We start from the raw sequence: 24,688 nt of genomic DNA, 5'->3' as shown, positions 1-24,688 counted from the left end.
ATTGCCTCGTTATTTTACTGGGAATGAGGGTTTTCTGAGCTGAGACGTTCTTTTTACCTCTTGACTAAACCACTAACAATATCTCATTTTTTCCACTGCTTGCACTGTCATCACTGCACACACCAATTACTACAAAACTCTCAATTTCTCAGAAACGTTTTCAAAGTCTAAAACATGAGGAGAACTGGCTGAAATCCAAAATAGTGTATTTTCATTTTTGACAAACAGGAATGCTTTCAAATGAAGCCATAAAACTGCAGCTACAACCAGTATTCATTACAAGAAAATAAACCTGCCTCAAATCAATTCAGAGAATATATTCTAAATATACTTTTATTTATGAGGTAAATGCTCTGGATAAAAAACTTCTAAAGCACATAATACATAAATTGAGACACAGTTTACAACAGATTTCCAGTCCGAGTTAAGTAAGACTAACAGAATGTCATTTGCCTCTTCTTCATTAGGTAAGTAAATGTTACAAACCGATTTTTTAAACTCAACAGTGGGTACAGTTCAGTTATGATAAAATATGATAAACTGCAGGAAGAGCTGCAGGCACCAGGCATCACTTCTTTGTGGTTTGCTATCTTTGCCTTGAGAGACCAGACAGAAGAGGAGCAAGAGACAGAACTCAGGCTCACCTCAGAGTTGGAGCCACCATCGTAAGCACTCGTCGCCAGCCGGGCCAAATTACACAAATGCTGGAAGAGGTTCAGGCCAGTCATACTGATAGTTTCAGGTTTGAGCTGTGGCATCTAAACAAAAGCAAAAAAATGTCACTGGTGGAACAGAGAGCAATTACAGGGTATTTATTTCACTAGCATTGTGATTACTAATAGCTGTTGCTATTAATCACATGCAAATGAAGTAGATATGGTTTTGAAAAAGAGATTTGTTTTTGAAAAGGATCGTTCCCTGAGTTCTAGATACAATTAAAAAATCAACGAGAATTGGCTTAAACAGTTCAGTTCAACACTGATCTGAACTGTAACAATGCAGATGGGAAAAAAGATTATTTCATTTTAATATCAGCTGCTTAACTTATCAACAGCAGGAGAATTTGTTAGCATATGTCCAGAAAAACTTACACATGTGCAAAACTAGACAAAAACCTGCGTAACCTTGGGAAAGAACTAAACTACATTAATTACTGCACAATCTATCCATTTTGTAATGTCATCTGTCAAAAGAGATGGATGGAATCCCTTGGAGAAAGCTCTGCATGTTTGTCTTTTCAGTGGCTGAGATTTATAGGCCCCACCCAAAAAGAAAAGTCCATTTTTCAGTCTGGTTGAGCCGGACAGCATAACGCAAACTATAGTTTTGTGCAAGTTTGTTGGGGTTTTTTTTCCCCAAATTCAAATAAAGTGCTACACAGCTGCAGATAGAACACATGGGCTATTTGTAAAGAAGCACTCAGGTAAATTGTAGTGTGAAAAGAATTCCTACTAATCCATTTCCATCCTCTCTCCAAGCAGAGAAAAACCTTTGCATGACAAGCAGGGCCCTCCTGGACTACTGAAGAGATGATTTCCACAGAAACAATTTCAAATACGTTCAACATTCTTATTGGAATGATAAGGTTGCAATTAACTCTGTACACACCTTTTCCAAAAAAAGATGCTTGTAGGTCTCCATACCCATGGCATGCTGGTCTTTACTCCGTACTTGATTCAGGAACCAGTGTAGTGCATCATCATAACATTCAGAATCTTCTACCAAGCAGTGCCACAGAATGTCCACTTGTTCTAAACTCAACCCTACAGTTAGAGAAGCATTTTTAACTGCTCCTTTATAGCACCAAATATTCCACAGAACCCAAGAATACACAGAAAAATCAGAATATTTCTGTCAGGTCACAGCATATAAATGTATTGTATGACAATTTGACTCTCTGTAGTGAGACCACCCAAATATCAATTGCACAAAGTGTAATTTCTTTCCTCATACAGAAAATTCATTTCTGACAGTACTAAAATATAAAGGATTATTTATTTTTGGAATATAGTACTCCAGCAAAAGATCTCTGGGAACATCATGGACACAAACAAAAGCCTGTAAGGACATAATGTATTATCTTCCTTTAGTAATTACCACAATCCCAGTATTTAGCAGAACTGCAGCACAGAGAACATGAAAATCTGCTCTCACAGAACTGCAACAGAATTTGAACTCCAATGCTGGTTCTGTGCTTTTGCCAGAAAATCTTCCCTCTTTTGAAACTGTTTCAGAGATGATTTAAAATTGTATGTTTAAAGTAACATATTAAGTTGACATGGATTACTAAAAAGTCTTTTTTGCCTTGCTCTAGGGTGTGATAACCTCAAATACTCACTGAAATGATCCGGAGATCCCAGAGTTGAAAACACACACGTCAGGAACTGAAGACGAACCTGAACTTCTGCGCTGTGGCTGTATCTAAATGAAAATTTGGACAAAAAATAGAAGTTTGTTCTGTTGTTTATTGCCATAATTTCTTTCCTACTTATCCATGTGCCTCTTAAAAGCATAAAAAACTGTTTCTTACAGGTTTCTTTCTGAATTTCTAGTTCAGTGTATGGCCCAAAGCCCAGCTGAGGATATTACAGAACCATCCCAAACAGCAGAATGAGACAACAGTTGTCACTAGATAAAGTCCTTTTTTTGGTGGGAATTGAGAAGGAGGATAGGAGTGAGTTCTTTGTCTTACAGTTCAATTCAAATGTATCACTTAGTCACTTTGCAGGATCTACCTTATTTTTTCCCCTTAGTTGTAACATGTCGATATTTCTACTCCGAATTTCCAATTCCAAATGATACTTAGTCTTTATAAAAATATTGTCATAACTTATATAAAAATACTGACTTTATTTCTATTTATACACTAAAAGCTTGATGGTAAAAGGAGCAGACCAATTTCTCATTTTCTGAATTTAAAGGCTCCCACCTTCCTAAGTAATTCCTCACTAAAGCAACATCTAATATAAAGGGTGAAGTTAGATTTGAAGAAGTTAAATGGGACACATTAATAGCAACATTTTTGAGATGTGGGTGCCCATATTGACTTTGACATCTGTCAAAACATGAACAGTCTCTTCCTCAGGGATTGGGGAGCTGGAAATTGTATTGCTTGTTTATATACACCTGATTTTAATCACACAGATTAGAAAGTGCAGATGGATGTATTCAAACAAAAAAAATTATACAAAGCATAATGACAAATTTTAAAACTAAAACATTTGAGTAGTTCTAGTATATACAATCACTTTAACTTGAATATCAAAACCTTCATGTTTTATTTGCACACAAATATACAACATGATATCTAACAAAAAATGACACAAGAGTCGGCGTTTTTTTAAGAAAAAGAAGCTGTTTAGAATGTTTTCACAGCCTTTTGTCTCCCTAAGCAGGAAATGTCCCTTTAGAAAGTATTTACTTACAAGAACACAGCAGCAGCAAGGGAAGGAAGCAGAAATGGTTAAACCCATAAAACACCAAACACTCCAAGTCAGCCATGTACTTACAGTGCATGTTTGTGTCGTCCCTCCCTGACTGCCTGGATGTAGTGTACCAAGTTATCAAAGAAAAGCTTCATCATATTTAGTTCTTTTTCTGCCCACCTGTGGCAATTAAAAGGACAGAAAGTATTATGGTTTGCTTAAAAAGCTCAGAAAAGCCACAGAAAGCAGACAGCTGTTACAGGAAAACGGCACTCACATCACCCCAAAGTAAGCGTTCAGTTTTTCATCTACCATGAATTCAGGAGTTGTACTCCACTCTCTTCTTCCTTGCAATCGTTAAGGTTTCCCAATGTTATTCTCAGGCACAGGACTGACAGAACACTCCTTTTTGAGCCCATGAAAACTGTTCCTAAAGGCCCTGATTCAGAGAAAGTCTAACGCGGGACTGGACATGTATTTAAATGTCACGTCAAAAAGGCCAAGAAAAACTGCTGATAACCACTGTCATCTTTCCCAGACACTCTGTCAGTCAGCTCAGGCAGTTCCATGGTTTGCTTTGCTAAGGAATGCTGTACTCTGCATTATCTTCAAGTTCCAAAGGTTTTTGTATGCCCAAGAGCCCCCTAAATGCCATCTGTTGCACTGGTGAGACAGAGGCCTACTCACATTGTTATCCAGTGTGTATCATAGCTGCTCCCAAACTGCTGAAATGTTCCAAACAGCTTGGGAAGAAGACGAAGTGAAACTACTACAGATCTGAGGGAGAAAGAAACAATGGCAACATGTGATTGTTATAAGACTGAAATAATTGATTTCAAAATTCCTTTGAGAAGCTCAGGTTCTGTGAGCGAACCAAAGGAAGGCACTAATGGAAAGCACTGTAAATCATAAAGTGATCTGGGTTGGAAGGGACTTTCAAAGTCACCTCATTTCACCTCCTGCCATGGGCAGGGACACCTTCCACTGTCCCAGGTTGCTCCAAGCCCTGTCCAACCTGGCCTTGGACATTTCCAGGGATGGGGGATCCACAAGTTCTCTGGGCACCCTGTGCTAGGGCCTCACTGCATTGCCCTCACAGTCAAAAATTTTTTCCTCATATCTAATCTAAACCTTCTTTCTTTCAGTTTGAAGCCATTCCCATAGTCCTGTCAATCCAGGCCCTTGGAAATGGTCTCTCCATGTTCCATTGCAGGCTCCCTTCAGATACTGGAAGGCTGCAATTAGGTGACTCCAAAGCCTTTTCTTTTCCAGGCTGGACAATCCCAATTCTCTCAGCCTTTCCTCACAAGAGAGGTGCTCCAGCCCTCTCATCAACTCCTCTGGATGTGCTCCAACAGGCCTGTGTCCTTCCTGCGCTTGTGAAACCTCCCATCAAGTCAAACAAGAAGTTCTCTGAACTTGAACTACATTTACTTCAGTTTCTTTCCATGTAACTCCTTGGACACACAGCTGAGATGAATCTCTCAGCATGCCTGTAGCTCATCTCACAAATGCAGCTCTCAGCAAAAAGCCAACAGCAGAACACAGCAGGCAATGTCCAGCAGTCATTTGTGTCATGAAAACAAATCCCACGTTCACCAGTACAATCTCACAGCTCTGGCTGGTATTAAAACAAGTTATCTGAGGTCAAGATGTTCCTTCCTCACAGAAACTAGACCCCCAAAACAGACTTGGTGGAAAAGAACTTGTCTGTTCCTCAGCCCCCTGTGTGCAAAATCTGACTACTCAGTATAAAATGCTTATAGCCCAAGGCACCTGACCTTGCCCTGGAATGACTGAGCTGCAGTTTGATTTTACCAAAGGCAGGAAGGCAATAGCCTTTGGCACAAGGGAGAACAGACAAATACAACAAAAATGAGAAATTCAGGACATCAAGACAAAAAGAAATGGAGCATCAGAAACATCCACAACACTTTGGAAACTATTTTTACTTATATGCTTTTGCCTAGTTTAAGTTGTCTTCCTGTAAGATGAAATAACTATTACAGCCAACTTGCATTTCTTGTACACTGCAAAAATAAGATACTGATAAAACAGATAATTTATGATTGAAGTTACCTGTTGTTTGCTAAATTTTCTAAGCAGCCTTCAATAAATCTCATTCGAATCTGTCTGTCAGTGAACCAGCACACTAAAGAACAGAGCAGCTTCTCTGCCTCATTTATTAACCCTTCAGAGAGATGAATCTACAGCAAGCAGAAAGAAAGGTCAATTAATATTATGCATTTATTTAGATTTTAAAAATAGTGTATTCTAGTACTTGACTCACTGCATCTTCATCCTGGACCAGATCCCAGAGCAGGGTATTTCCTTTCTTACAAACATTATCCAAATTAATGTCAGTCACTGCATTGCTGTTGTACTGATGTTTGTGAACTGCTGGTCCTGCACAAAACATAAAGGCCATTAATGAATAAACAGAAGGAACCATCTGAATTGAACATCATTCCCTAAGTGCACAAACAACAACACATTTTATTTGTTAACTTGGCAATTTCCAAGTGCAACAACACTGTAATTGCAGCCTTTTTTCACATATGGGTACTTAAAAGACCATACCAAAAGCCAACAGGGCAGTTGGGCCAATATTTGCACTGCTTTTGGCTAATGGCAGAGCGCAATTAAACACAGCACTGAAGAACTGCAGATGCAATTGCTTTGTAATTTCATTCATACTTTAATTAAAAGATTTCTTCAGCATTTCTGCAGTGCTGTGGTCCAAAGGGAGTTATCTCCATAACCACCAGGGCTGGAAGGCAGGGAAGGAGCACATTTCAATCCATTCCCCTCCTACTGTGATTCCCTCCATCCAACTCCAAACCACCAAAAACAAACACCATTTTTCCATGTGCTAAAGCACCAAAGTGCAGGGTTTTAGAAACTCATCATGTTTTCATAAACACCGATAGACATTTCCTTTACTCTCTGTGCCCACAGCTGGCACCATTCATTGATCTAGGATTTAATACTATTTTCATAGAACAGCAAAGTCAAGTAGAAAATTCAGACTGCACACAGAATACTGTAATTATTTGCACATGCAAAACTAGGGGTGTCAAAAATAAACTGCACTGAAGGCCTCATGCTCAACCAGTAATTTGAATCGTCAGTTACACAAGTAATATCTATGGAAAATACTGAAAAAAAATATGCTGATTTATAGATTTATGAAGTTTATTCAACTGCAGTGTAGAAAAAACCCAAAATTTCAATGTCAGGCTAAAATTATTACCATAAAAACTTCTTACTCAATTACTTCAGGGAAATCTATAAACAGCACCAGGTTTGCTGTCTGCTGGATGAGAGCAAACTTGGTTCTTGCAGGCCAGTGAAGGAAAACATGAACCCTTCACCAATCCAGTTCTCCATTAAGTTAAAATAGAGGGTTAAAGAGAAAATAAAGCTGCCAAAATAGCATATGGAAAGATGATATAATTCTTGAGAAGTGTTTTAGGAATATCTTAAATTGCACCCTGAAGTAAACCAGAAGATTTGGCAGTGTAAGATGAAATAGCATAAAATGCCCTTTACAGCAAACTCCCAAAAGTATCAAGTCATATTTTAAGTCTTTCTTCCAGAATTACCTTCTCTAGAGCCCATTATGGTTAATTCACTTATAGGTTAATTTATGATGTCAAACGTAGGAAATCACAGTAACGTGGACCCACCAGCACCAAAACTGCAGAAGGTGTCAGTGAGGAAAATAAAGAGAATCTTGCATTTCAGTACCACCTTTCTTTACACTTCAATCACCTATTAGAAAAAACACTTACTGGGTTCTTTTCTGCCTTTTTTTGTTTTAACTTGCATTCAAAGCTCCAGACGAAAAGGGAAGGTGGGGGGATTTAAAAAGATAAACGCAGCTAAAACACAGCTAAACACAAATGACTGTTTCTCTGTTGACAAACGAACACAAGTACAAAAATGAATCTCTTGGAGAAACATTCAGTCCTCAGAAGTCATCATGGTTTCTTTGGACAAGTACCATTAAATGGTTAAAATAATTTCCTTAATTACGGGAGATTAATTAAAATGACAAAGTAAATTTTTCAGTTTTTCTTTTATCACTCTTACCTTGGCTCAGGTGCTCGTGATAGATAGAGGCCAGGTTTGGGAGGTGCTGCTGAAGATGAGATGTTAGCTCAGCATGGGAATTAATCTGTACAAGCTCCTCTTCACAGCCAGACTCTTCCCCATCAAAATCGGCCATATTTTTCTCTGATTTTGCACTGACTTGAGAACTACTGCAGCTGACATCATCTGCACTAAGCATATCATCAACCATATGCCTGTAAAAGAAGAATATCAGAATGGACAATATCAAAGAGGAAGTTGTTTATAGCAGACTACAAGTGAGCAGACATCTCCCTAAAGCTAAAGTCAGGATGAATCATCTGTTTGAATAGCAGCCCCTGTATGAATTGGAAAAACAATTACAGATAAGTAAACTGAAGGTCTCACTAGCATGATGACTGATTTGGCTTCTAAATGTTAATGCAGCACTTTCAAAAATATTTTTTACGTTTTCTTCAACGCTGTCTTATTTATTCAATACCAAAACTTAAGAGAAACCTTTAATCAAACATTAACAAACCAGTTATCTGTGTCATTTCCATGATAACAATCATCCCTGTACAACAAAATTCTCCTGAGCTACACCAAAATGTCCACACACCAATTTCTGCCCAAACGGACGATCTTGGTGCCACTTTAATTTCTCTTACGGGAGGAGTCGGAAGAAACGCCAAGCTCCTTACCCCTCGTGGTGATGGTGGTGGTGGTGATGGTGGTGGTGGTGCTGGGGCCCAATGAACTGCCGACAGTTAAACAATTCATTGCCGATCGTTTCCCCAAGGAAGTCCCCCGTGTGAGTTATACAAGACTCCTGAGAGCCCTGTGAGATGTGAGCAGTGCTCATCTCCCCGGCCATGCGGTGCTCCGTCTCCTCGGCGTGGGCACAGGCGTCCAGCATGCGGATGCGGTTATCCACGGGCGGCACGGCCTCCGCGTCAAACACGTGCTCCTTGCCCGCCCCGGCAGCGGCGCCGCCCCGCTCCGACACCCCTTGGGCGTCTCCCAGGCAAATGCCCGCCTGGGATTCCAGTTTTCTGCCTCGTAGGTCTGAGCCCCTACTGCTTTTCTGGGGGTTGTGACTCCTGTCGTCTTCGTCTTCGTCGTCCTCCTCTTTGAGCGCCTCGATGTCGGCGATGTCCTCTGACTGCGCCTCGCTGCCGGGGCTGCCGGCAGACTGGCTGGCGTGGCTGGAGTTGGCCTCGTTGCTGGATCCATCACTGTGCCCGCTGCTGCTCCCAGGCCCGCTGCTGCCATCCTCTCCACTGTTGGCTGTCTCATCAGAGCTCCCCTGCATGGATTCCTGAAATTATTGAGGGGTTGTTTTTTAATAAGATGGGTGGAAAAAAATAAAATACCGTTGGAAATACATAATTAATATCATCATCACCACCATCCAAACATCCTTCTTCCTTTAGGAGGAAATGTGTCACATCTACAAGTTTCCATTCATTCTTTCTCAATTTGGTTGCTGATGACAAAATGCTCCAAGCAAGAATCAGATTTAATAATTGATTTTTTGCATTACCTTGTTGCTAACAGGGTGTACGCACAGACTCTGCATGTGCACAGAGCCCCAGTGTGACACAAAGACAACGTTTTGCTGTCCATAACTAAGAGATTACCCTAACTGAAACACAATTTAAATGCAGGAATACATTTGTGTGAGGTCGGTCTGAAGTAAGTAGAGATAAAACCCCATCATTTTAATAGCTAACAACAGGCAACTCAGTAACCAAATTCCCAGAGTCAGAGTCACACTCGTACCTCGGTGTCCGAAAGTCGCTGCTGGACGTGTTTTGTTCTGTTAATCAGCTGCTCCTCCATTTCAATGTCACTGCCTCCACTCTGATGGGTGTCACTGTTGTCACTACTTTGGGGGCTTGCTGCTGGTGACCCTAATTGAAAACCACATTTCCCAGTTACTCTGTGACAGGTAATTACTGGAATGTAGCAGCATTGCATACATCTCCCTCAAATATTGAGCACTCTTCCAGCAAACAGGGATGTAACTTAAACCATTCGTCCCTAAACGTTAAAATTGCATTTAAAACACTGAGCATTTTACAACATTTGTATTTTGATGTCTCCTCTTGCCATAGTTATACAAGTTTCCTAGCTTCTACACAAAATATAACTTCATCTGATTTCTCATAGAAAACAGATTTTCAAATTCAATTGTGTTCCAAATTCAAAAGCACCGTAGAATCAAATGAGCCAGACGGTGGTGTACAACTAAAACTATACTTACAAGGGGAAGGGGCTGCTCTTCTGAGCTCCTCTTCTTCTGAAGGAGAAAAGCAGGATGGAAAAATAAGTGACTTAAAATCATTTTGTCAGCATAAAGTTGTCCATGATTCATAAAAACCAGCAGTATGAAGAGAGGGAAACTACAGTAAAATGGCTTGGCAGCACCTTTAGCAACGACTGTGGGGAAATACACAGTCCAGTAAAAAACAAAATCACCAAATCAGAAACAGCATGTAATAAAAAAAACAAAACAAAACAAAACAAAAAAAAAAAAAAAAAAAAAAAAAAAAAAAAAAAACCACCTAGGTAAAAAGTAAGTAAGCTTTTGTAAGATTTTGTGCAGCTATTAAGTTACAAATGTGCAGTAGAACAAGAATAGTTATGGATCATTTTCTGAATTAAAAAGGAAAAAACAAAATACAGACTACTGTAGCTATACAAGCAGAATGGACCTGGAACACAAAGCTTTCCAAAAGCACTCACAGACTTTTCATGCTTTCATCTACAGCCTCAAGTTGCTGGAAAAATATACCAGCATGACTCTTTTAAAAAATACTTAAAGGAGAAAGTTCTATACCTGCTTTTTGTCCAAACTCACATGGAGACTATGAAAACTCCAAATTTAACTCCCAGATCTACTGGAAAACCACACACCTTTTTTGTTTCCCATGGGCAGGTTGGTACTCAGTAAAGATGCAAAGGAGCTTTGTTTTGACAGCTGAGCCTTAGCTGCCAGTGCATTATTCCACAGGGCTTTGATCAGCATGGATGCCAAATACAAGGTCTGCAAAGAAAACCAAGGAAAAGTGCCATTAAGCAGCAAGTTTTGGATATAAGGATCCACTGTTCATTTTTCTTTATGTCAATACTACAGCTCACCAAAATAAACTTGTCAAAATAAACAAATCAACTAAATAATGTTGTGTGAAACATATTCTAACTTCAGACAGGAAGTCAAAATCTTCCATCAGTGGTTATGCAGTCTTTGAAAATCTCAAAAAATTATCCTCCAAAAGCCAGGAAAGGTGTCATTGAAGGCACACGATAACTTTACTCATGGAGTTACCCCCTTGCATATTAGTGGATTTTCCTTTAGGAAGACAAATCCATCACAGTTGTTCAACACCCTCATTAAAGTGCTTTTCTTGTCTTTACCTGTTCAGTGTGAGCACTGGGATGGAGAGTTGAGACAAGGTTAAGAAGGTGTCTAAGTGGGACAGGGTCCAAGTTTTTGATCAAAGAAGGAAACAAGTCGTGTATGTAACGACTGCAATGCTTCAGCTACAAAGAGAGAAGGTAACAGGAACAGCAAAACAAACAAATCAAATACTGCAGCAAATGAATGCATTTGTACACATTCTCAGGAAGCAATTGTTGAATAATTTCAAATTTCAACAGACTTGCAATTTTGACTAAAGTAATTTTGACACCATCAAAGCCTGCAAACGTACTAATCAAATACCAGTTCCTTCCTTAGTCCTGGTTCTGAGAGATTAGGTGAATAGAACTCCTCGAAGTTTGTTTTGTAATGGAACTTAAATACAACTTCTAAAGCATTAGTTTATATGCTATATCTTGAGGGAAGCAGTATTTGAAATGATTACCTTATTAGCAGTGGTAAATACAAATAAAGACTACTCAAGAATAGACTGTGTGGGGATTATAAAGAATTCTTTTGTCTCTCCAGTGATGGATGTCAAAAAATATGACAATGTGTTTGGCCTAACTACTCTATTTCCACATGAAAGTGACAGTGCTCCTGGATGATTCCTCTTTGGTTAAATGCTGCTTTTCACAGTCACTTAAAAGAGTTTCATTACATTTGTAAGGATGCTGTTATTCAAAAAATAAAATAATGGTTACAGGAAACTTCTAGAATAAAAAATCTGACTTTGGTTACCATGCTTGCACCTCAAAAGGGGTTTTTTCATTATTTATTTTATTCTGTCTTCCTGGCACTAAAATATCTGTATCAGCAGTTTACTGTGTGCAGGCCAACTTTCACAGGATTCACACTGCAATGAAATCATGTGGGTTCTATACAAAGATCCATTTAAGCATCTTGAGGTAACTTCAATTTAGAGAAGATGAATTTTTGTGTAAAAGCTAATTTAAAAAGTAGAAAATACACTTTAAGTCCTTCTGTTCTTCCAGTCTAAAGGTGTTAGCCTTTTAAACAATGTTAGAGGTTTAAGCACTTTACAGGAAGTAATCAGGACACACTTAATTCTGATAGCAAACATATTGTGAAAATATTACTCTGTGAAAATGAACACTTAAACTGTAAAAGCATTAGCAAAACTAGGTAATTGCATTATTCCTAAAGCAGTATAAAATATACTAAGAAAATCCAGAGGTCTAACAGTGTGTGAGGTACTGTGTGGAAACATCAAGGAAGTGAAAATATTGTTTTAAAATGAAGTGTGAAATACATGATTATTAATTACTTTGACACAGAAAAATGTTGGTGCAAATGCTGTTCCAACGAGCATTTAATTAACATTCCAGCTGCATGTTTTAATGACAATGGACCACACTGGTTTCAGCATATGTGTCCAGTACTATTTGATTGAAATGAATGACAAAGAAATACTGAACACATAAAAAACCCTCTTTAAATTCTAACCTGTTATAACAGTTAGTTATAACAGAGTGTTCCCTAGGCCTGCTCATGCCTATTGTATTCCAATCCCCTACATAAAAAAGTCACAATCTAAAATAACAAGCACAGTGACCCATTAAAAGCAGCACACAAATAAATCTTTCTGAAGGCAAAGAGCCGATCAGAGTTTCCAGCTTTAGCAAGCAAAAAATAAAATTTCCGTGCCTTCTATGGATTTTAAGGCCAGCAGAGGAGCACAGCTGTAAACTTCACCGCCACAATTTTCACCTGATTGTTCCCACCAGGAGTACCAGAAATGGAAGGTACAATACACAGGAGCAAGGCAATTTAGCACAGTAGTAAAAATGTTGCAACTATCCTACAACCTTTATCCCCATTCTCAGTGAAAACACTCTGTCCTTGCTATACAACTTCATTTTTTTTCCCTGCATAAAAGTAGCCAGGGTCATTTTTTTGCATCTAATAAATAACCCAGTAACTGTGGCAGTTACCTAACTCGACATTTTGGTCAGCAAAACATTTAGACAGGCAAGAAACAGCAAAAAAACTCAGCTTTAAGAATGTGAAAAAAAATCAACTTATTTTCTATTTTGTCTTTCATTGCTTCTGCAATTATAAAAATTCAATATATACCTGTGCAGCAGCCCAAATACAGTCTATATGTTGAGTACTAAGTCTCCCTTCAGCTGCAAGAAAATTCAGAATCACTTGGCACTGTTTGATGATCTGCAAAGAGAGAACACAGCGAGGAAAGATTTACTAGAACAAGTTAATGCTCCACGTTAATACCAAATTAATAATAATTGAATACAAACCTCAATATGTAAATTTGGTCCAAAAATGTGCTCAACTACATTGTTGCTGATAAGCCAGTCTGCAAGTTCTTTTGCAATTGACCTGGAGATGAAAAAAAAGAGTGGAAACATAAAATGATCTGCCTGTAATATTTACTCTGTGCTCTTTGCTAGCACAGCACATCCTGCAAGTTGATATCTGCAGCTGTAGTGAGGGCACAAAAACCTTCTCAACACAAACCATAGTCAAGGTTCATTTTCCCAAGCAGGAAGCAAATTATTTCCTTTTTTTTTTTTTTTTTTTTTTTCTCTAGCTGGCAGATGAATGCCTAATAGCAATATTTCCCCTCTGGATCATCAGCAAACATAACCAATAATTCTACTAATTTTATTAGTTAATGTTCAACAGACCACACGCAAACAATTCCAAAGACTTCACAGGTAAGATTTTGACACTGCTATTTAACCCAAGTTTATCATGAAATTCCACAAATACTGAAATGTAGCTGAAGGTGAGAGTGCCAGAAAGTATTTTCTTAAGGAAGCCATGGATATATTTTTAGATTCTCTCACACAAATAGCAACTCTCCCAAAGTATGTCTGCCATGGTCATACTTACACACCTGCAGCACACAGATCCTTCCAAATTCTCCTTCAGCTCATCCATACCAACAGGGAACTTTACCCACTGCCATTCCTTAAGCAAACATTCCAACTGACCAGGACAAGGAAAAGGAGTTTTCCAAAACAAAAGCTGAACTTCCAAAAAGCACTGCCCTGTCTGGAAAGCAGTGCATAAGCTCCTTTTTATTCCTTCTCTTCAAGCAAATGTTTGTTTATCCTGATTTTGGCACCAGAAGCAATTACAGGACATTAGATTCTTTAAAGCCCAGCTTTTGGTTTAAATGGCCCTGGAATAAAAGTTCTCTGTTTCACAGGGAGCAGAGGACAAGGGAGGGGGTGCCACAGAGGACTGGAGGAAGAGTTATTTTTACCACTTCTCCTCATGTCACATTTATGGTCACTGTTAAAATCCAGGGCTGCCAATCTTTATCATCCTCAAGGAGGAAACAGGATTCTTTAGGTAAAAAGAGATTGCCTTTAAGTTTTCCAAACAGGATTCACTATTCAGGGGCACACTGCCAGTCCTTCAATTGTTTTGAATGGCCTGATCCTCATGGTTGAGCTCAAGGAGCAAAGTTCCTGTTACTCCACATCATTTCTAGACTGTTCTCTTCTAATTCCAGGACACAGGGCAGCAAATACTCTCACGTTGTTCAAAGATAACATCCCATAACATTTAAGTAATGGCTGGCCTGCAAGGTACAGGAGTTTGCCAACAGTTATCATTTATGCCTTATCAATAAATGAGTTTCACACTGTAAAGTCAGTTTGACAGAGGATCTGCTCAAAGAGGGATTGAAAAGATAAGCTACATCTGTTTGGTGAATCCGAGATGTCCTTAACTTCCCACAGCCTCATTTCAAAACCAAACCATCCCCAACAGCCAAAAGATGCCCACCCAAACCCAAGCACATTTCTGACTCAGTCAGGGTTTGGATTTCTCTCTAACAATGTCTGAAGAAAAAGTTTTCCTTTCTTCTTGCATCTGAATTTTTCAACCTGTTGCTTTGAGAAGGAATCCCAGATAAATCAAACACTGCTAGGCTCACTGGTCAGGGGCCTCTTTATCCAAACCCTCCTGCTTATGGCACAATATCCATTAGCCTTTGTATCCACTCATATGGTGCATTTTAACCACTCCAAAGGAAAGAACAAAAGCTCTCCTCTAGAGTGAGTTCCTTCACATTTTATTAAATTACCATGGTAGTTCTCTGTCTCTAATTCACACCACGTTTATTCTGAAAAACCACAGATAATTCTTTTGAAGGAATGCCTTTTTTAATGGATGTATTCTCAGCAGTAACAAACTCACTGTCCTTCTGGTGAGCTCAACTCTGGTAAAACAACATCTCACATTTCTGAAGGTAAATGTGCATTTGATATGGATTTGTTAGGATGACTAAAAACAAGAGGATCCTTGTGCAAGGCAGAATGAAGCCCTTGTGCTTCCCAGAGAGAACTGCTCCTCCCAGAAAAATTGGCTGAAGGCATAGCAATCAGTAGCTTTTTAAATGATCAAGTTATTACTCCCACAGTGTTTTGTTCCCTGATTTACTAAGGAATATATTTACAATATCAGATTCAAGGATTCACCAAAAAAAACCCCTAATTTCAGTGTAAATGAAGGGTGTCTGTCTTCTTTCCTTTTCAGCAAAGGTTTTCCTAAAAAAAAATTACTCTTTTGTATTAAAGGAAATGGTGAGAGTGAAAATCATGCATTATGATCAAAGCAGAGATGTGCTTTTCCCTCTCACATGAAAGTAGCAGCACAAGGAATGGTTTTACAAATTAGATATCCAAATCAGACAGACTTTAGGAGTAAGAAAATTCACCTTGGGAGTAACACATATTAGCTGTTTTTCATGGCTCTAATAATTGGATGGCAATAGGAAAAGTAATTTAAAGAACTTGATACTCTCTATGGCTCTTTGTTGTGGCTGAGGGAGAAGAAAAAAAAAAGGCAAAGGTAGCAGCTACTCCGTTTTTATTGTCTCTAAATCTCGCTCACACTGGAAATGTACCTAACACTTAATCCATTTCTCCCCAGAATTTTTAACGTGAGTTCACTAATAATTCATGTCTGTCAAAAATAACTGGTTTACTTCCAAGAAATTAAATTCGAGCACTTTTGACATGAGTTTCCTCAGGCATTCCATGAGACTGCAAGGAAGAGAGGAGGAACTGTGTAGTTGGTGATAGAACCTGATGTTTGCAACTACACTGAATTTTTTTTCATTCTTATCCTCCAGTTTCTGCATTTTCCTGGTAGGTCAAAGAACACCTATCTATGAAAGGACTGGGTTAAAGTCCTGGAAACATTTTGATCTAAGGCTGTGGTGCAATACTTGGTACCCACATGATGACCCAAATCCAGGAACAAATCCCACAGCAGAATAACCCTCATCAAAGAAAACTTTATTTATTCAACCAGCCAATTCCCCACGAAGCTACAAAAACACATCAGCTCAGAGCTGGATGAAAGACAACAGCAAGCCCTCGACATCACTGAAAACCAGAATATAAAAGCTCCAAGGAAAAAATGCAGCTCTGTAACTGGCAGCTTGCAAGGGAGGAACACTAACACCTCTTGACAACATCACTGAAATAGGATCTACAACACAACAACAGATGTGAAACCCTGATCTCAACTATTTAGGATCAGAAATGCAAAGAGGATACAGAAGGCACCTTCCCAACACACATTCAAGCACATGTTTTTGCTTCTGAGCACCGATTCTCCTCTTTGATGCTCTGCAGGCTCTGAAACCACCACTCTGACATCATCTGGGATATTTGTTTAACTGCTGTGTGGGCCACAAGAAAGAAACACTGGTGAGCTGAGTGAAAAAATTCACTTTTTATTTTTTTCGCCAAGAAAATCGGAAAAGATCCCTGGAATTTGGTAGAGAGAGAGAGAGAGAGAGAGGAGAAGAGGTGTTTAAATAATGCTGCCCAAAACTCAAGTCAGTGAACTTGGACAAAAATTGAGAAAGCAAGAGTTAACATAAGGTAAGAAACTGCAGTGAAGGGAAAAGCAACACAGAACTTGCAGTTCAGGATCTCAATAAATAAGGCTAGAGAGGGAAAGAAAGGAAAAGAAATAATCCAGTTCCTTCTGTTCACAGGTGACAGGAATTTTGGACACCTGAAGCTGCTCTGTAGGAAGCTTTTTAAGCGAGGGTAATGTAATCAAGGTTTTTAAACGACTCAGGAAGTTGCCTCAGTGTCAACCTGGAACCTGAAACCCGAATACCTGGCTGCCTGCCAAGTGAAGAGCAAAACAAAATCTCTCTTTACACATGTTATTTCCAGAAGCTGACAGTGTCCTCACGAAAGAAAAGACCAACAGTTTTTCCTCCTGTGGTCCAAGTAACACGAAAAAAAGGGTCTCTTTCACTTCCTGAAAAGCAACATCATTTTTCACTAAGTGACATCAGCGAAACAGTTGCAGGAATCACTTATTCAAAGACTCTGAGACTCCTGTGTTCAGGCTTGTTATTTTTAGCTACAGTAGATTTCACACTCCTCAGTACCTCAGATTGCAAAGAATTTGATTCTATCTTTAGAGCCAGGAACAGCTAAATGAAAAGTCCATCTCTGAGGGGTGTGATGCAGTGGAGCGGCAGAGACACTGCCCACACCTGGACCATGCACGTCCCTGGTCACCACAAAACCTTAACCCTTCGGAAGACAGGGAAATGAAATCTCAAAAGCCACACAATTACCTACAGCTACAAAACAGATCCCTCTGTCTCAGCTTTCTGCTGCTTCCAAGTGCAGTTGGTGAAATCCAGTGTTTTCACAGACAGAAGATGCTTTAGGCTTGTCTTACCACGGAAAAACTGCAGTGCTGAGGATAAGGGTGGGAAGCTACTGCTGCAAAGTATTTGCTAAAAAATCCTGATATTAATTCTGAACAAAGAAGAGCCAGGACTAACTGAAAGCTGATTTTTTTTTTAAAGGTACCTCCCGCAAACCCACCTTATCAAGATACAGAAGGAGAAATCCCAAAGGTTGACAGTTCCAAACGCATCTGGAAAAGTCAAAACATATAAAGGGGATGACCAGACACAATGCAGAACATCTTCTTTTGGCAAATCTGCAGAGGCTACAAAGGTACAAAATACAACTTAAGACTTCCTTTCTCCACTAAGGAAAGAACACAGGAATGAAAAGCTTTCCTTTTGCTGCTCATTCAGCCACTGCCAACTCCCTAAGTGCCTTTTCATCCCAAAATTTCTCATGAGCAGAGTCTGTAATGAGAGGCAAGCTTTGTACTGAACAAACTGGAGAAGAGAGACATTTTCCCCATCCTTATGCTCCAGCCCTTTCTGATTATTTGGCTGGAAGACATCAGTGATTCCATAAGATACCTCAAGATGAGCAGCAATGCTTGAAACTGATTTGCAACCAACCTTTCAGGTAAAACAGCAGAACAGCAGGAATTCTGAGTTTTTAAAAAATCACATACTACAAAAGTGAAAAAGGAGGTTTTCTGTTCGTGCTGCATTCCTTTCAAATGACAGCCTGTTTACAGATGCACCTGCCAAGAAAGTAATATCCCAAAGGAGAATTTGACTATTTCCTTCAGCTTTAAAATAATTCTGATGCTCTTGCAGCGTACATCTCCTCTTCTGCAGGGAAATTTACTCTTCTCTTTCTCCACGTTCATAACTTCTCTTTTTTACATTTGACAGAGAAAATCAAACAGCTTTGTAGCAGGTTTAACTAGCACAATCACTTGTTAACGTTACTACGACCTAGAAACAATCTCTGTTTCAGATTTTCACTGTGAGGGAAGGAGAAGAACTGGATAAATCCGAAGTTTGTCCATCCCAGTGTAACAACACACCATGAACTGGGAGCACAGCCTAGGAAACAGCCCAGCTGACCTCACATTCCCAACACGTTCCCCTCCTGCAGTATTAACTAGTTATTTCTTATTCCCAAGGTACTTCCACACCTCCATGGAAGGAAAAGTGCCCTAAATTCTGGTTCTTTATCTTTAAAATAGCAACACATCCCCAGAAATTTCTCTTCAAACATCTAAGGTGCTTTTTACATGAAATCTCCAAACTGTGGTCACGACTGAAGCCAGATTTCAGAAAGTGTTAAAATGAAATTTATCATAATTTCTATACAGACAAAAACAAGACACTGCAGTGGTGAGAGACTTCCCATTAATAAAGTAGAGTGTACAACATAAACAGAGCACATCACCCCCCAAGAGAAACTTTAAAAGTGTATGATGAGTAAAACCCCACAATTCATACATTTTGCCTGTTGTTTGACAAGAACGTTTCTTTCAACTACCGAAATGTGTATTTTTCATTTAAATTCTTGACAGTTCTAGTGTTAATTTAGAGTTAGTACAGAAGTGAATAAATCTATTTCCTGGCTGGAATACAATCCCACAGGTGAATCTTCTTGAAGATTTATGTGAGTCCCCTTACAATTGTTGAACACACCCAAGTTATACAAATAAGGACTCTGAAGAAAAAATGCAACAACAGCATTGCCTCACAAACTGGGTGAAAATCTTCACAAGGTTGAGAGTCAGTGATGGCAATAAAAGACTTGGTTAAACAAATAATCCAGAGAAATGAGAAGATGGCAAAAATGGTATGAACTGGATATGAAGTAATTGGTTCTTATTTATATATCATCATGGAAGTAATAAGCCATTCAAGGTATTTATTATTTCAGTATCTATGTTTTTCTAAAGCTTACCTTGATTCTAGATTTTAATACGGAAAAATAAAATCCAGAAACACTTAGAAATATTTTACAGTTACCATATAAAACCATTCATAAACCCCCTGATTAGAATATTTCTAATAAATGTCTCAGATTATCCCTGCTCCTCCACTGAGAATAATCCACAGCAACAACAGAGAAGAACTGCAATCATATAAAACACTTGAAGTATTCAGAATAAGGTTCCTACTTACGTTTCTGTGTCTGAAACTAATGACTCATTATTACACACATCATTGAAGGTATGAAGTTGATTCTACAGTTAGAAAAAGGAAGAAAAAAAATTACAATTTTATCCAAATACCTGGTGAGGCAGTTTTCTTATGTCTCAAAAATACTATTAGTGACATTAAAGAAATTTTTATAGGGCTTTATATGTTTTTAAGTAAATTATTTACAAAAATACAAAACCACATGTTTTTACAGGAAATAAAGCTTTCAAACATGTCCGAGCTCATAAATTTAAGACATTACAGAGAGGAAAAAAAAAAAACCATCCTGTTCAAAGTTTTACATCTCTTTTCCACTTCTTCCCTCAGCATCAATGACTCCGTATCCAATTCTTTACATGCACATAACATTTTAAAAAATATTTTAAATTACATGATAGAACTTACTTGGCATCTTGTTTTCAAAGAAAATACTAAAGCACAGTACTGTGAATTTCTGAAGTTAAAATTAAACTCGCTGCACAGCTCTGTCAAAACAATTAGTCTCTTGAAACAAGTCTAATACGTGCACTCTGTAATTCAGGTGAATTCATTAATCTTCTCAAGTCTTTACACATAGTAATTTGTGTCCAATCTCAACAATTTTCAGGGAAAAAACAATTTTGAAAAAAACAAAATTGAAAACATGAAATTGGCGAGACGTGAGACCCTGACTACACAATCATTAATAGACTGGTTACTAACAGAGAATTTCAAATGAAACATCTTTAGGAGTGGAAATTAAGAGTTGGGTCAGACAATGCAATGGAAGCTCACTGATTTTTCTTAAGATTCACCTCCAAATGAAAATATTTTGAAAGGGCTCAAAGAATGACTGAATCTTGAGTCTAAATCTGTTCCTATCCCCGATTGTAAATCCAGAGCCACCCCTGATCAACACTTCCCGTACCAAATCCTTCTCCAAAGCAATTCTGACAAGAGCTGCTTTTTCATACTGGGATTTGGAAACCAATTTTACCATAACTGCAACTAAACTCTGAGAATTCTGCCACAGCAGCACAAGACAAAGCACACAAGGAACAGTGTCGTAACACCTTGCACTGCCTCACCTCCTAACAGGTTTTTCACTTCAAGTTTTGTTCCTTGAATGCCAGAGGGAATAAAATCCTTTTTCATTTTTTACATCTATGAAACACAGTAAGGAACTGAAGGCACCTGTGCCCAGACAATGCAAACACAAAAGTGTCATTTACGGAGGACACAAAGGTAGAAAAGCTTCAGCAAAGAAAGCTGAGCACTAAAAAGCATCTCCCTGGGCTCATCTCCAAATCTAGGCACCAAAGGACAGGAAAATAAAATTCTATTTGTGAGGGAACAGGAGATAGAGAAGGTATTTTGGAGCTGTACCACCTCAACAGGCGACTGAGAGATGAAATGGAAGAGAAACAAGGTAACAACAACAAAAAAAAAACACCCTATGATTTGAATGAGAAAGAAGAAGAAATTGTCTCAGTGCTCCAGAGCAGTTTTAAAGACTATTTACATAAAAAAAGACAGACTCAGTAACTTATTAGCATACAATTAGCTTACAATATTCCATTTTTAAGCTGAAAACTGTTGGCTTTAGTCTAAAAATACTGTGATTTTTTTCTTCTGGTAATACAAGTCTGTTATTTAAAAACTTTCATTTTTACAGCAATATTTACCAATCACAACAGGTGAAAACATGTAACTACTTAACACAACTTCACATTCCCTTAAATGAGCTAGATGCCTGAAAAAAAGGAAGCAGTTGAAGAATTCTTATTTTCAGACTTTGTTTTGGCAAGAATACACAAAAAACCACGCAACTGGTAGTTCAAGGAGCATAATTTAAAACCAAAGTAAAGGATTTAGAGGAACAGAAGTCTAATATAATTGGAACTATGCAAAAGTGGAAATAGATGTTAAGGTGAATCATACTGCGTTGATGCAGTTCCCAGCCTGTTTTTACAATCTAGTAAGTTACCTGTATGTAAATAAATATTTACTTTGGTTGAAAGCCGGCAATAATCTGATTAGAAGCACTTACAGATCTCTTTAAATTGCCATGTATTAAACTGCAAACACTTCTATCTAGAACTACAGTGAGAAGCAAAATCAAGTTTAATTAAACTTGTACACAGTGACACCACATCATCAGAAGAGAGAGCAGGCCAAATCTGTTTAGAAAACACCAAACTGACAAGGATCAGATGGATTAAAAATCTTCAGTTTTGCCCTCCTGTAGGAAGGCTTCTCTATCACTGTAAGCAGCAATGACAAATCAAGAATGCCCAAAGGATCTTGCCTGGTGCAACATGGAGCATTTCCACGGGAAAGGGAAAGATGGGGAATTTTTGTTTAGTTTTAATTGTTTTCTATTTGGTGCTGCGTGCATTCACCTCTCCAATTCAGCCTTCTGCCAATTAATGCAGAAATGCTCTCTCTCTCAACCCACCGTACAAACAAACAGAAAACAAGGTTTGTGCAATACAAAGCAGCAGCTAATTGCAGCAGGGTCAAGATGCTGCAAAGGTAAGAACACAAACAGATTGAAAGCCTTTCTCAACAACAAATAATGCAGTGGCAAGGGGTTCCATTTCAACACAGCTGTCACCAAACACAGCTCTAAGGGGGAATTGTTCAGGTAACGTGAGCCAGTTCCATATGGTGCAGAACACAGCCACCACTTGGACTCGGCTCCCAGCAAAACCCACCCTCACCATCGTGTCTGTTGTTTCTTAAGGCTGCATGTAAGAGGATCCTGCTGCTCTCACACGTTTCAAAAGCCCCCCCAAACAAGCCTGTGAATCATAAAGCACAACAAGAAACGTTCTTGTGCGAACATAATGAATGTTTTTAAAAAGTTCTTACCGTTATTTGGCTCAGGCCGGCCAATCTCATTGTCAGAGTTGGTGACATGAAGTATTTGAATGCAAGATCAAGACTTTCTTTATCAAAACACAAGGCTGTGTCCAAGGGCTCTTTCACTGTGCTCCACATTAAATCTGCCATGTTCCGGGCCGCGCTCTGCCGCAACTCCTGGTCTGACAGTTTACATAAATACCTGGGAGAAATCACAAACAGGAGAAAAACAAAAAGGCTATGATTCAAACCAAAATATTCCTGGAGCCATCTTGATTGCAGCAAAGATGTATTTCCAGTAGCTCTAAGATCACCGCTATGAAAAGTTGGCAACAATTAATGAAAAACACCAAGGAAAACCAGAAATATACATAATATTTTTAAAAAGTAACTTATTTGCTAAACAGTTCTGAACAGCTTAAGTCCTTTCTCTTGCAGTCATCTAATCCTGCACAATGATTGCAATACAAATATTCTCTGCAAATAGAAGGCATAAGAAAGAATTATTTACAAAAACTAATGTACAGAACCTGGTGGAACCTCAGTCTTACCTAAGCAAGACCAATACACAGAAAATCTGTAGTGAAATGTCTGGAAAGTTCACATACAAAACACCAACACAACTGAGAATTTCTTCTAACTGAATGCCTAAAAGAAACATGTTTAGAAACAAGCTTTCCTGAGCTTATTTTGATCCATTAAAGATGGCACGGTGAAAGGTACATGCATTCAAAGTTAGCATAATTAATTTTTTCTGCTATACTTCAGTGTTTTGAAGTTTCAGATACATCCAAACTAGATTTAACTACACAGAAATGCGTTAAAAATCCATTTGTTTGACAGCCTAAGCCTGGATCTGTCCTTGGAGACCGGCCAAATAGATGCATGAATGTTTTAAAAAACACAGAAGTTATTAAACTACACTTAACCAGATTTATGCACCATTCCTTTGCATTTACATCATATAAACATCAGTACTTTTTTTTTTTTTTTTCAAAAGCAAAACTACAGGCCCTGATTCTCATTTAGATGATGGTTCTTTTTCACAGCTCTTGTGTAGAGACCTTAAAATAAACACACTTAAGTGATACTTAACACTGTCAAACAGAGAAAAGAGACTTCAGTGCAAATAGTCCCAGAGACTGGAGATGTATGACAGGAATCACAGATCAGTAAGAGCAGGACAAAAGCAGGACCAGGCCAGGCCAAGGCAATCAGATCCTCTTTGTTGTGAAATTTGTCTTCTCATATGGAGCTCTGGAAATTAAATACTGGCAAGAAAATTTTGCTTCTGTGCTACGAGCTCTAACCAGAAGTAAAGTAGGGATGAAAAGGGAACATTGATTTAAGAATTTCAGCAGCAAAGCAGACCCAGTGACCTGCCTTTAACCTGCAGACAGGTGAGAGCAGCTACGCTCTGAGGGAAAATGTCCTGGCCTGTGTCACCAAACAATCATCTGTGATTAGCACACGAGGTGATTTGTCATCAGCAAACAGTGATGACAGCACTTGTGTTCCAGCCACCAGCCATGTATGGCCTCCCTAGTGACAAAGGGACATCCAGCATCTCTGTCCAGCTGTGCCAACAACAAGTCAAATATTGAGGATTCATTTTATGGGAGAGGCAGTGAATGAAAGAATGGAGGCCATAATTAAGCTCCCACATGCAATCACAAAAACTTTGGAGTTGTCATCCCTGGAAGTGTTGAAAAGAAGGGCAGAAGTGGCATTTGGGGACATGGTTTAGTGGTGAATGTGGCAGTGCTGGGTTAAAGGCTGGACTCCACCTTAGGGGTGTTTTCCAACCTTAAGACTCTCAGCAACATCAGACCAATTTTCACCTCTCCATTTTTATATAGAAACTCTCATCAGGGCTGGTTCCCAGAGCTTTTCTGTGTCCACAGTTCCCATCAAGTCAGACTCAATAGTTTGGTGAAGCATTTCTAGACATTTCAGACATGTCCAAACCCATCCCATGAACTCTCATTTTACAAAGGACAGATGAGTGTCGGCATGCACAGAGCAGGAGGATGGACACACCTACATATACCCAAGGGAAGGGTGCTT

General features: G+C 38.8%; 1 protein-coding gene across 2 annotated transcripts in view; it reads right to left on the bottom strand.

The window, feature by feature from the left end:
• Nucleotides 1–24,688, bottom strand: part of LOC136359692 (ubiquitin carboxyl-terminal hydrolase 34) — a 111,809-nt gene that overhangs the window by 51,284 nt on the left and 35,837 nt on the right. For both annotated transcript variants that reach the window (XM_066316560.1, XM_066316561.1), the window contains exons 7-23: nt 22,631–22,823; nt 19,760–19,821; nt 13,206–13,287; nt 13,024–13,116; nt 10,923–11,048; nt 10,422–10,551; nt 9,769–9,804; nt 9,285–9,415; nt 8,204–8,820; nt 7,521–7,735; nt 5,716–5,831; nt 5,505–5,632; nt 4,113–4,202; nt 3,510–3,605; nt 2,339–2,421; nt 1,609–1,763; nt 645–758 (exon numbers count right to left, since the gene is read on the bottom strand). In XM_066316560.1, coding sequence (XP_066172657.1) covers nt 645–758; nt 1,609–1,763; nt 2,339–2,421; nt 3,510–3,605; nt 4,113–4,202; nt 5,505–5,632; nt 5,716–5,831; nt 7,521–7,735; nt 8,204–8,820; nt 9,285–9,415; nt 9,769–9,804; nt 10,422–10,551; nt 10,923–11,048; nt 13,024–13,116; nt 13,206–13,287; nt 19,760–19,821; nt 22,631–22,823 — 2,467 coding nt within the window. The remainder of the gene's footprint in view (nt 1–644; nt 759–1,608; nt 1,764–2,338; nt 2,422–3,509; nt 3,606–4,112; nt 4,203–5,504; nt 5,633–5,715; nt 5,832–7,520; nt 7,736–8,203; nt 8,821–9,284; nt 9,416–9,768; nt 9,805–10,421; nt 10,552–10,922; nt 11,049–13,023; nt 13,117–13,205; nt 13,288–19,759; nt 19,822–22,630; nt 22,824–24,688) is intronic.

Source organism: Sylvia atricapilla, chromosome 3 (assembly GCF_009819655.1).
Source record: "Sylvia atricapilla isolate bSylAtr1 chromosome 3, bSylAtr1.pri, whole genome shotgun sequence".
Classification (NCBI taxonomy): Eukaryota; Metazoa; Chordata; class Aves; order Passeriformes; family Sylviidae; genus Sylvia; species Sylvia atricapilla.
This window is presented reverse-complemented; position numbering and strand designations above follow the sequence as displayed.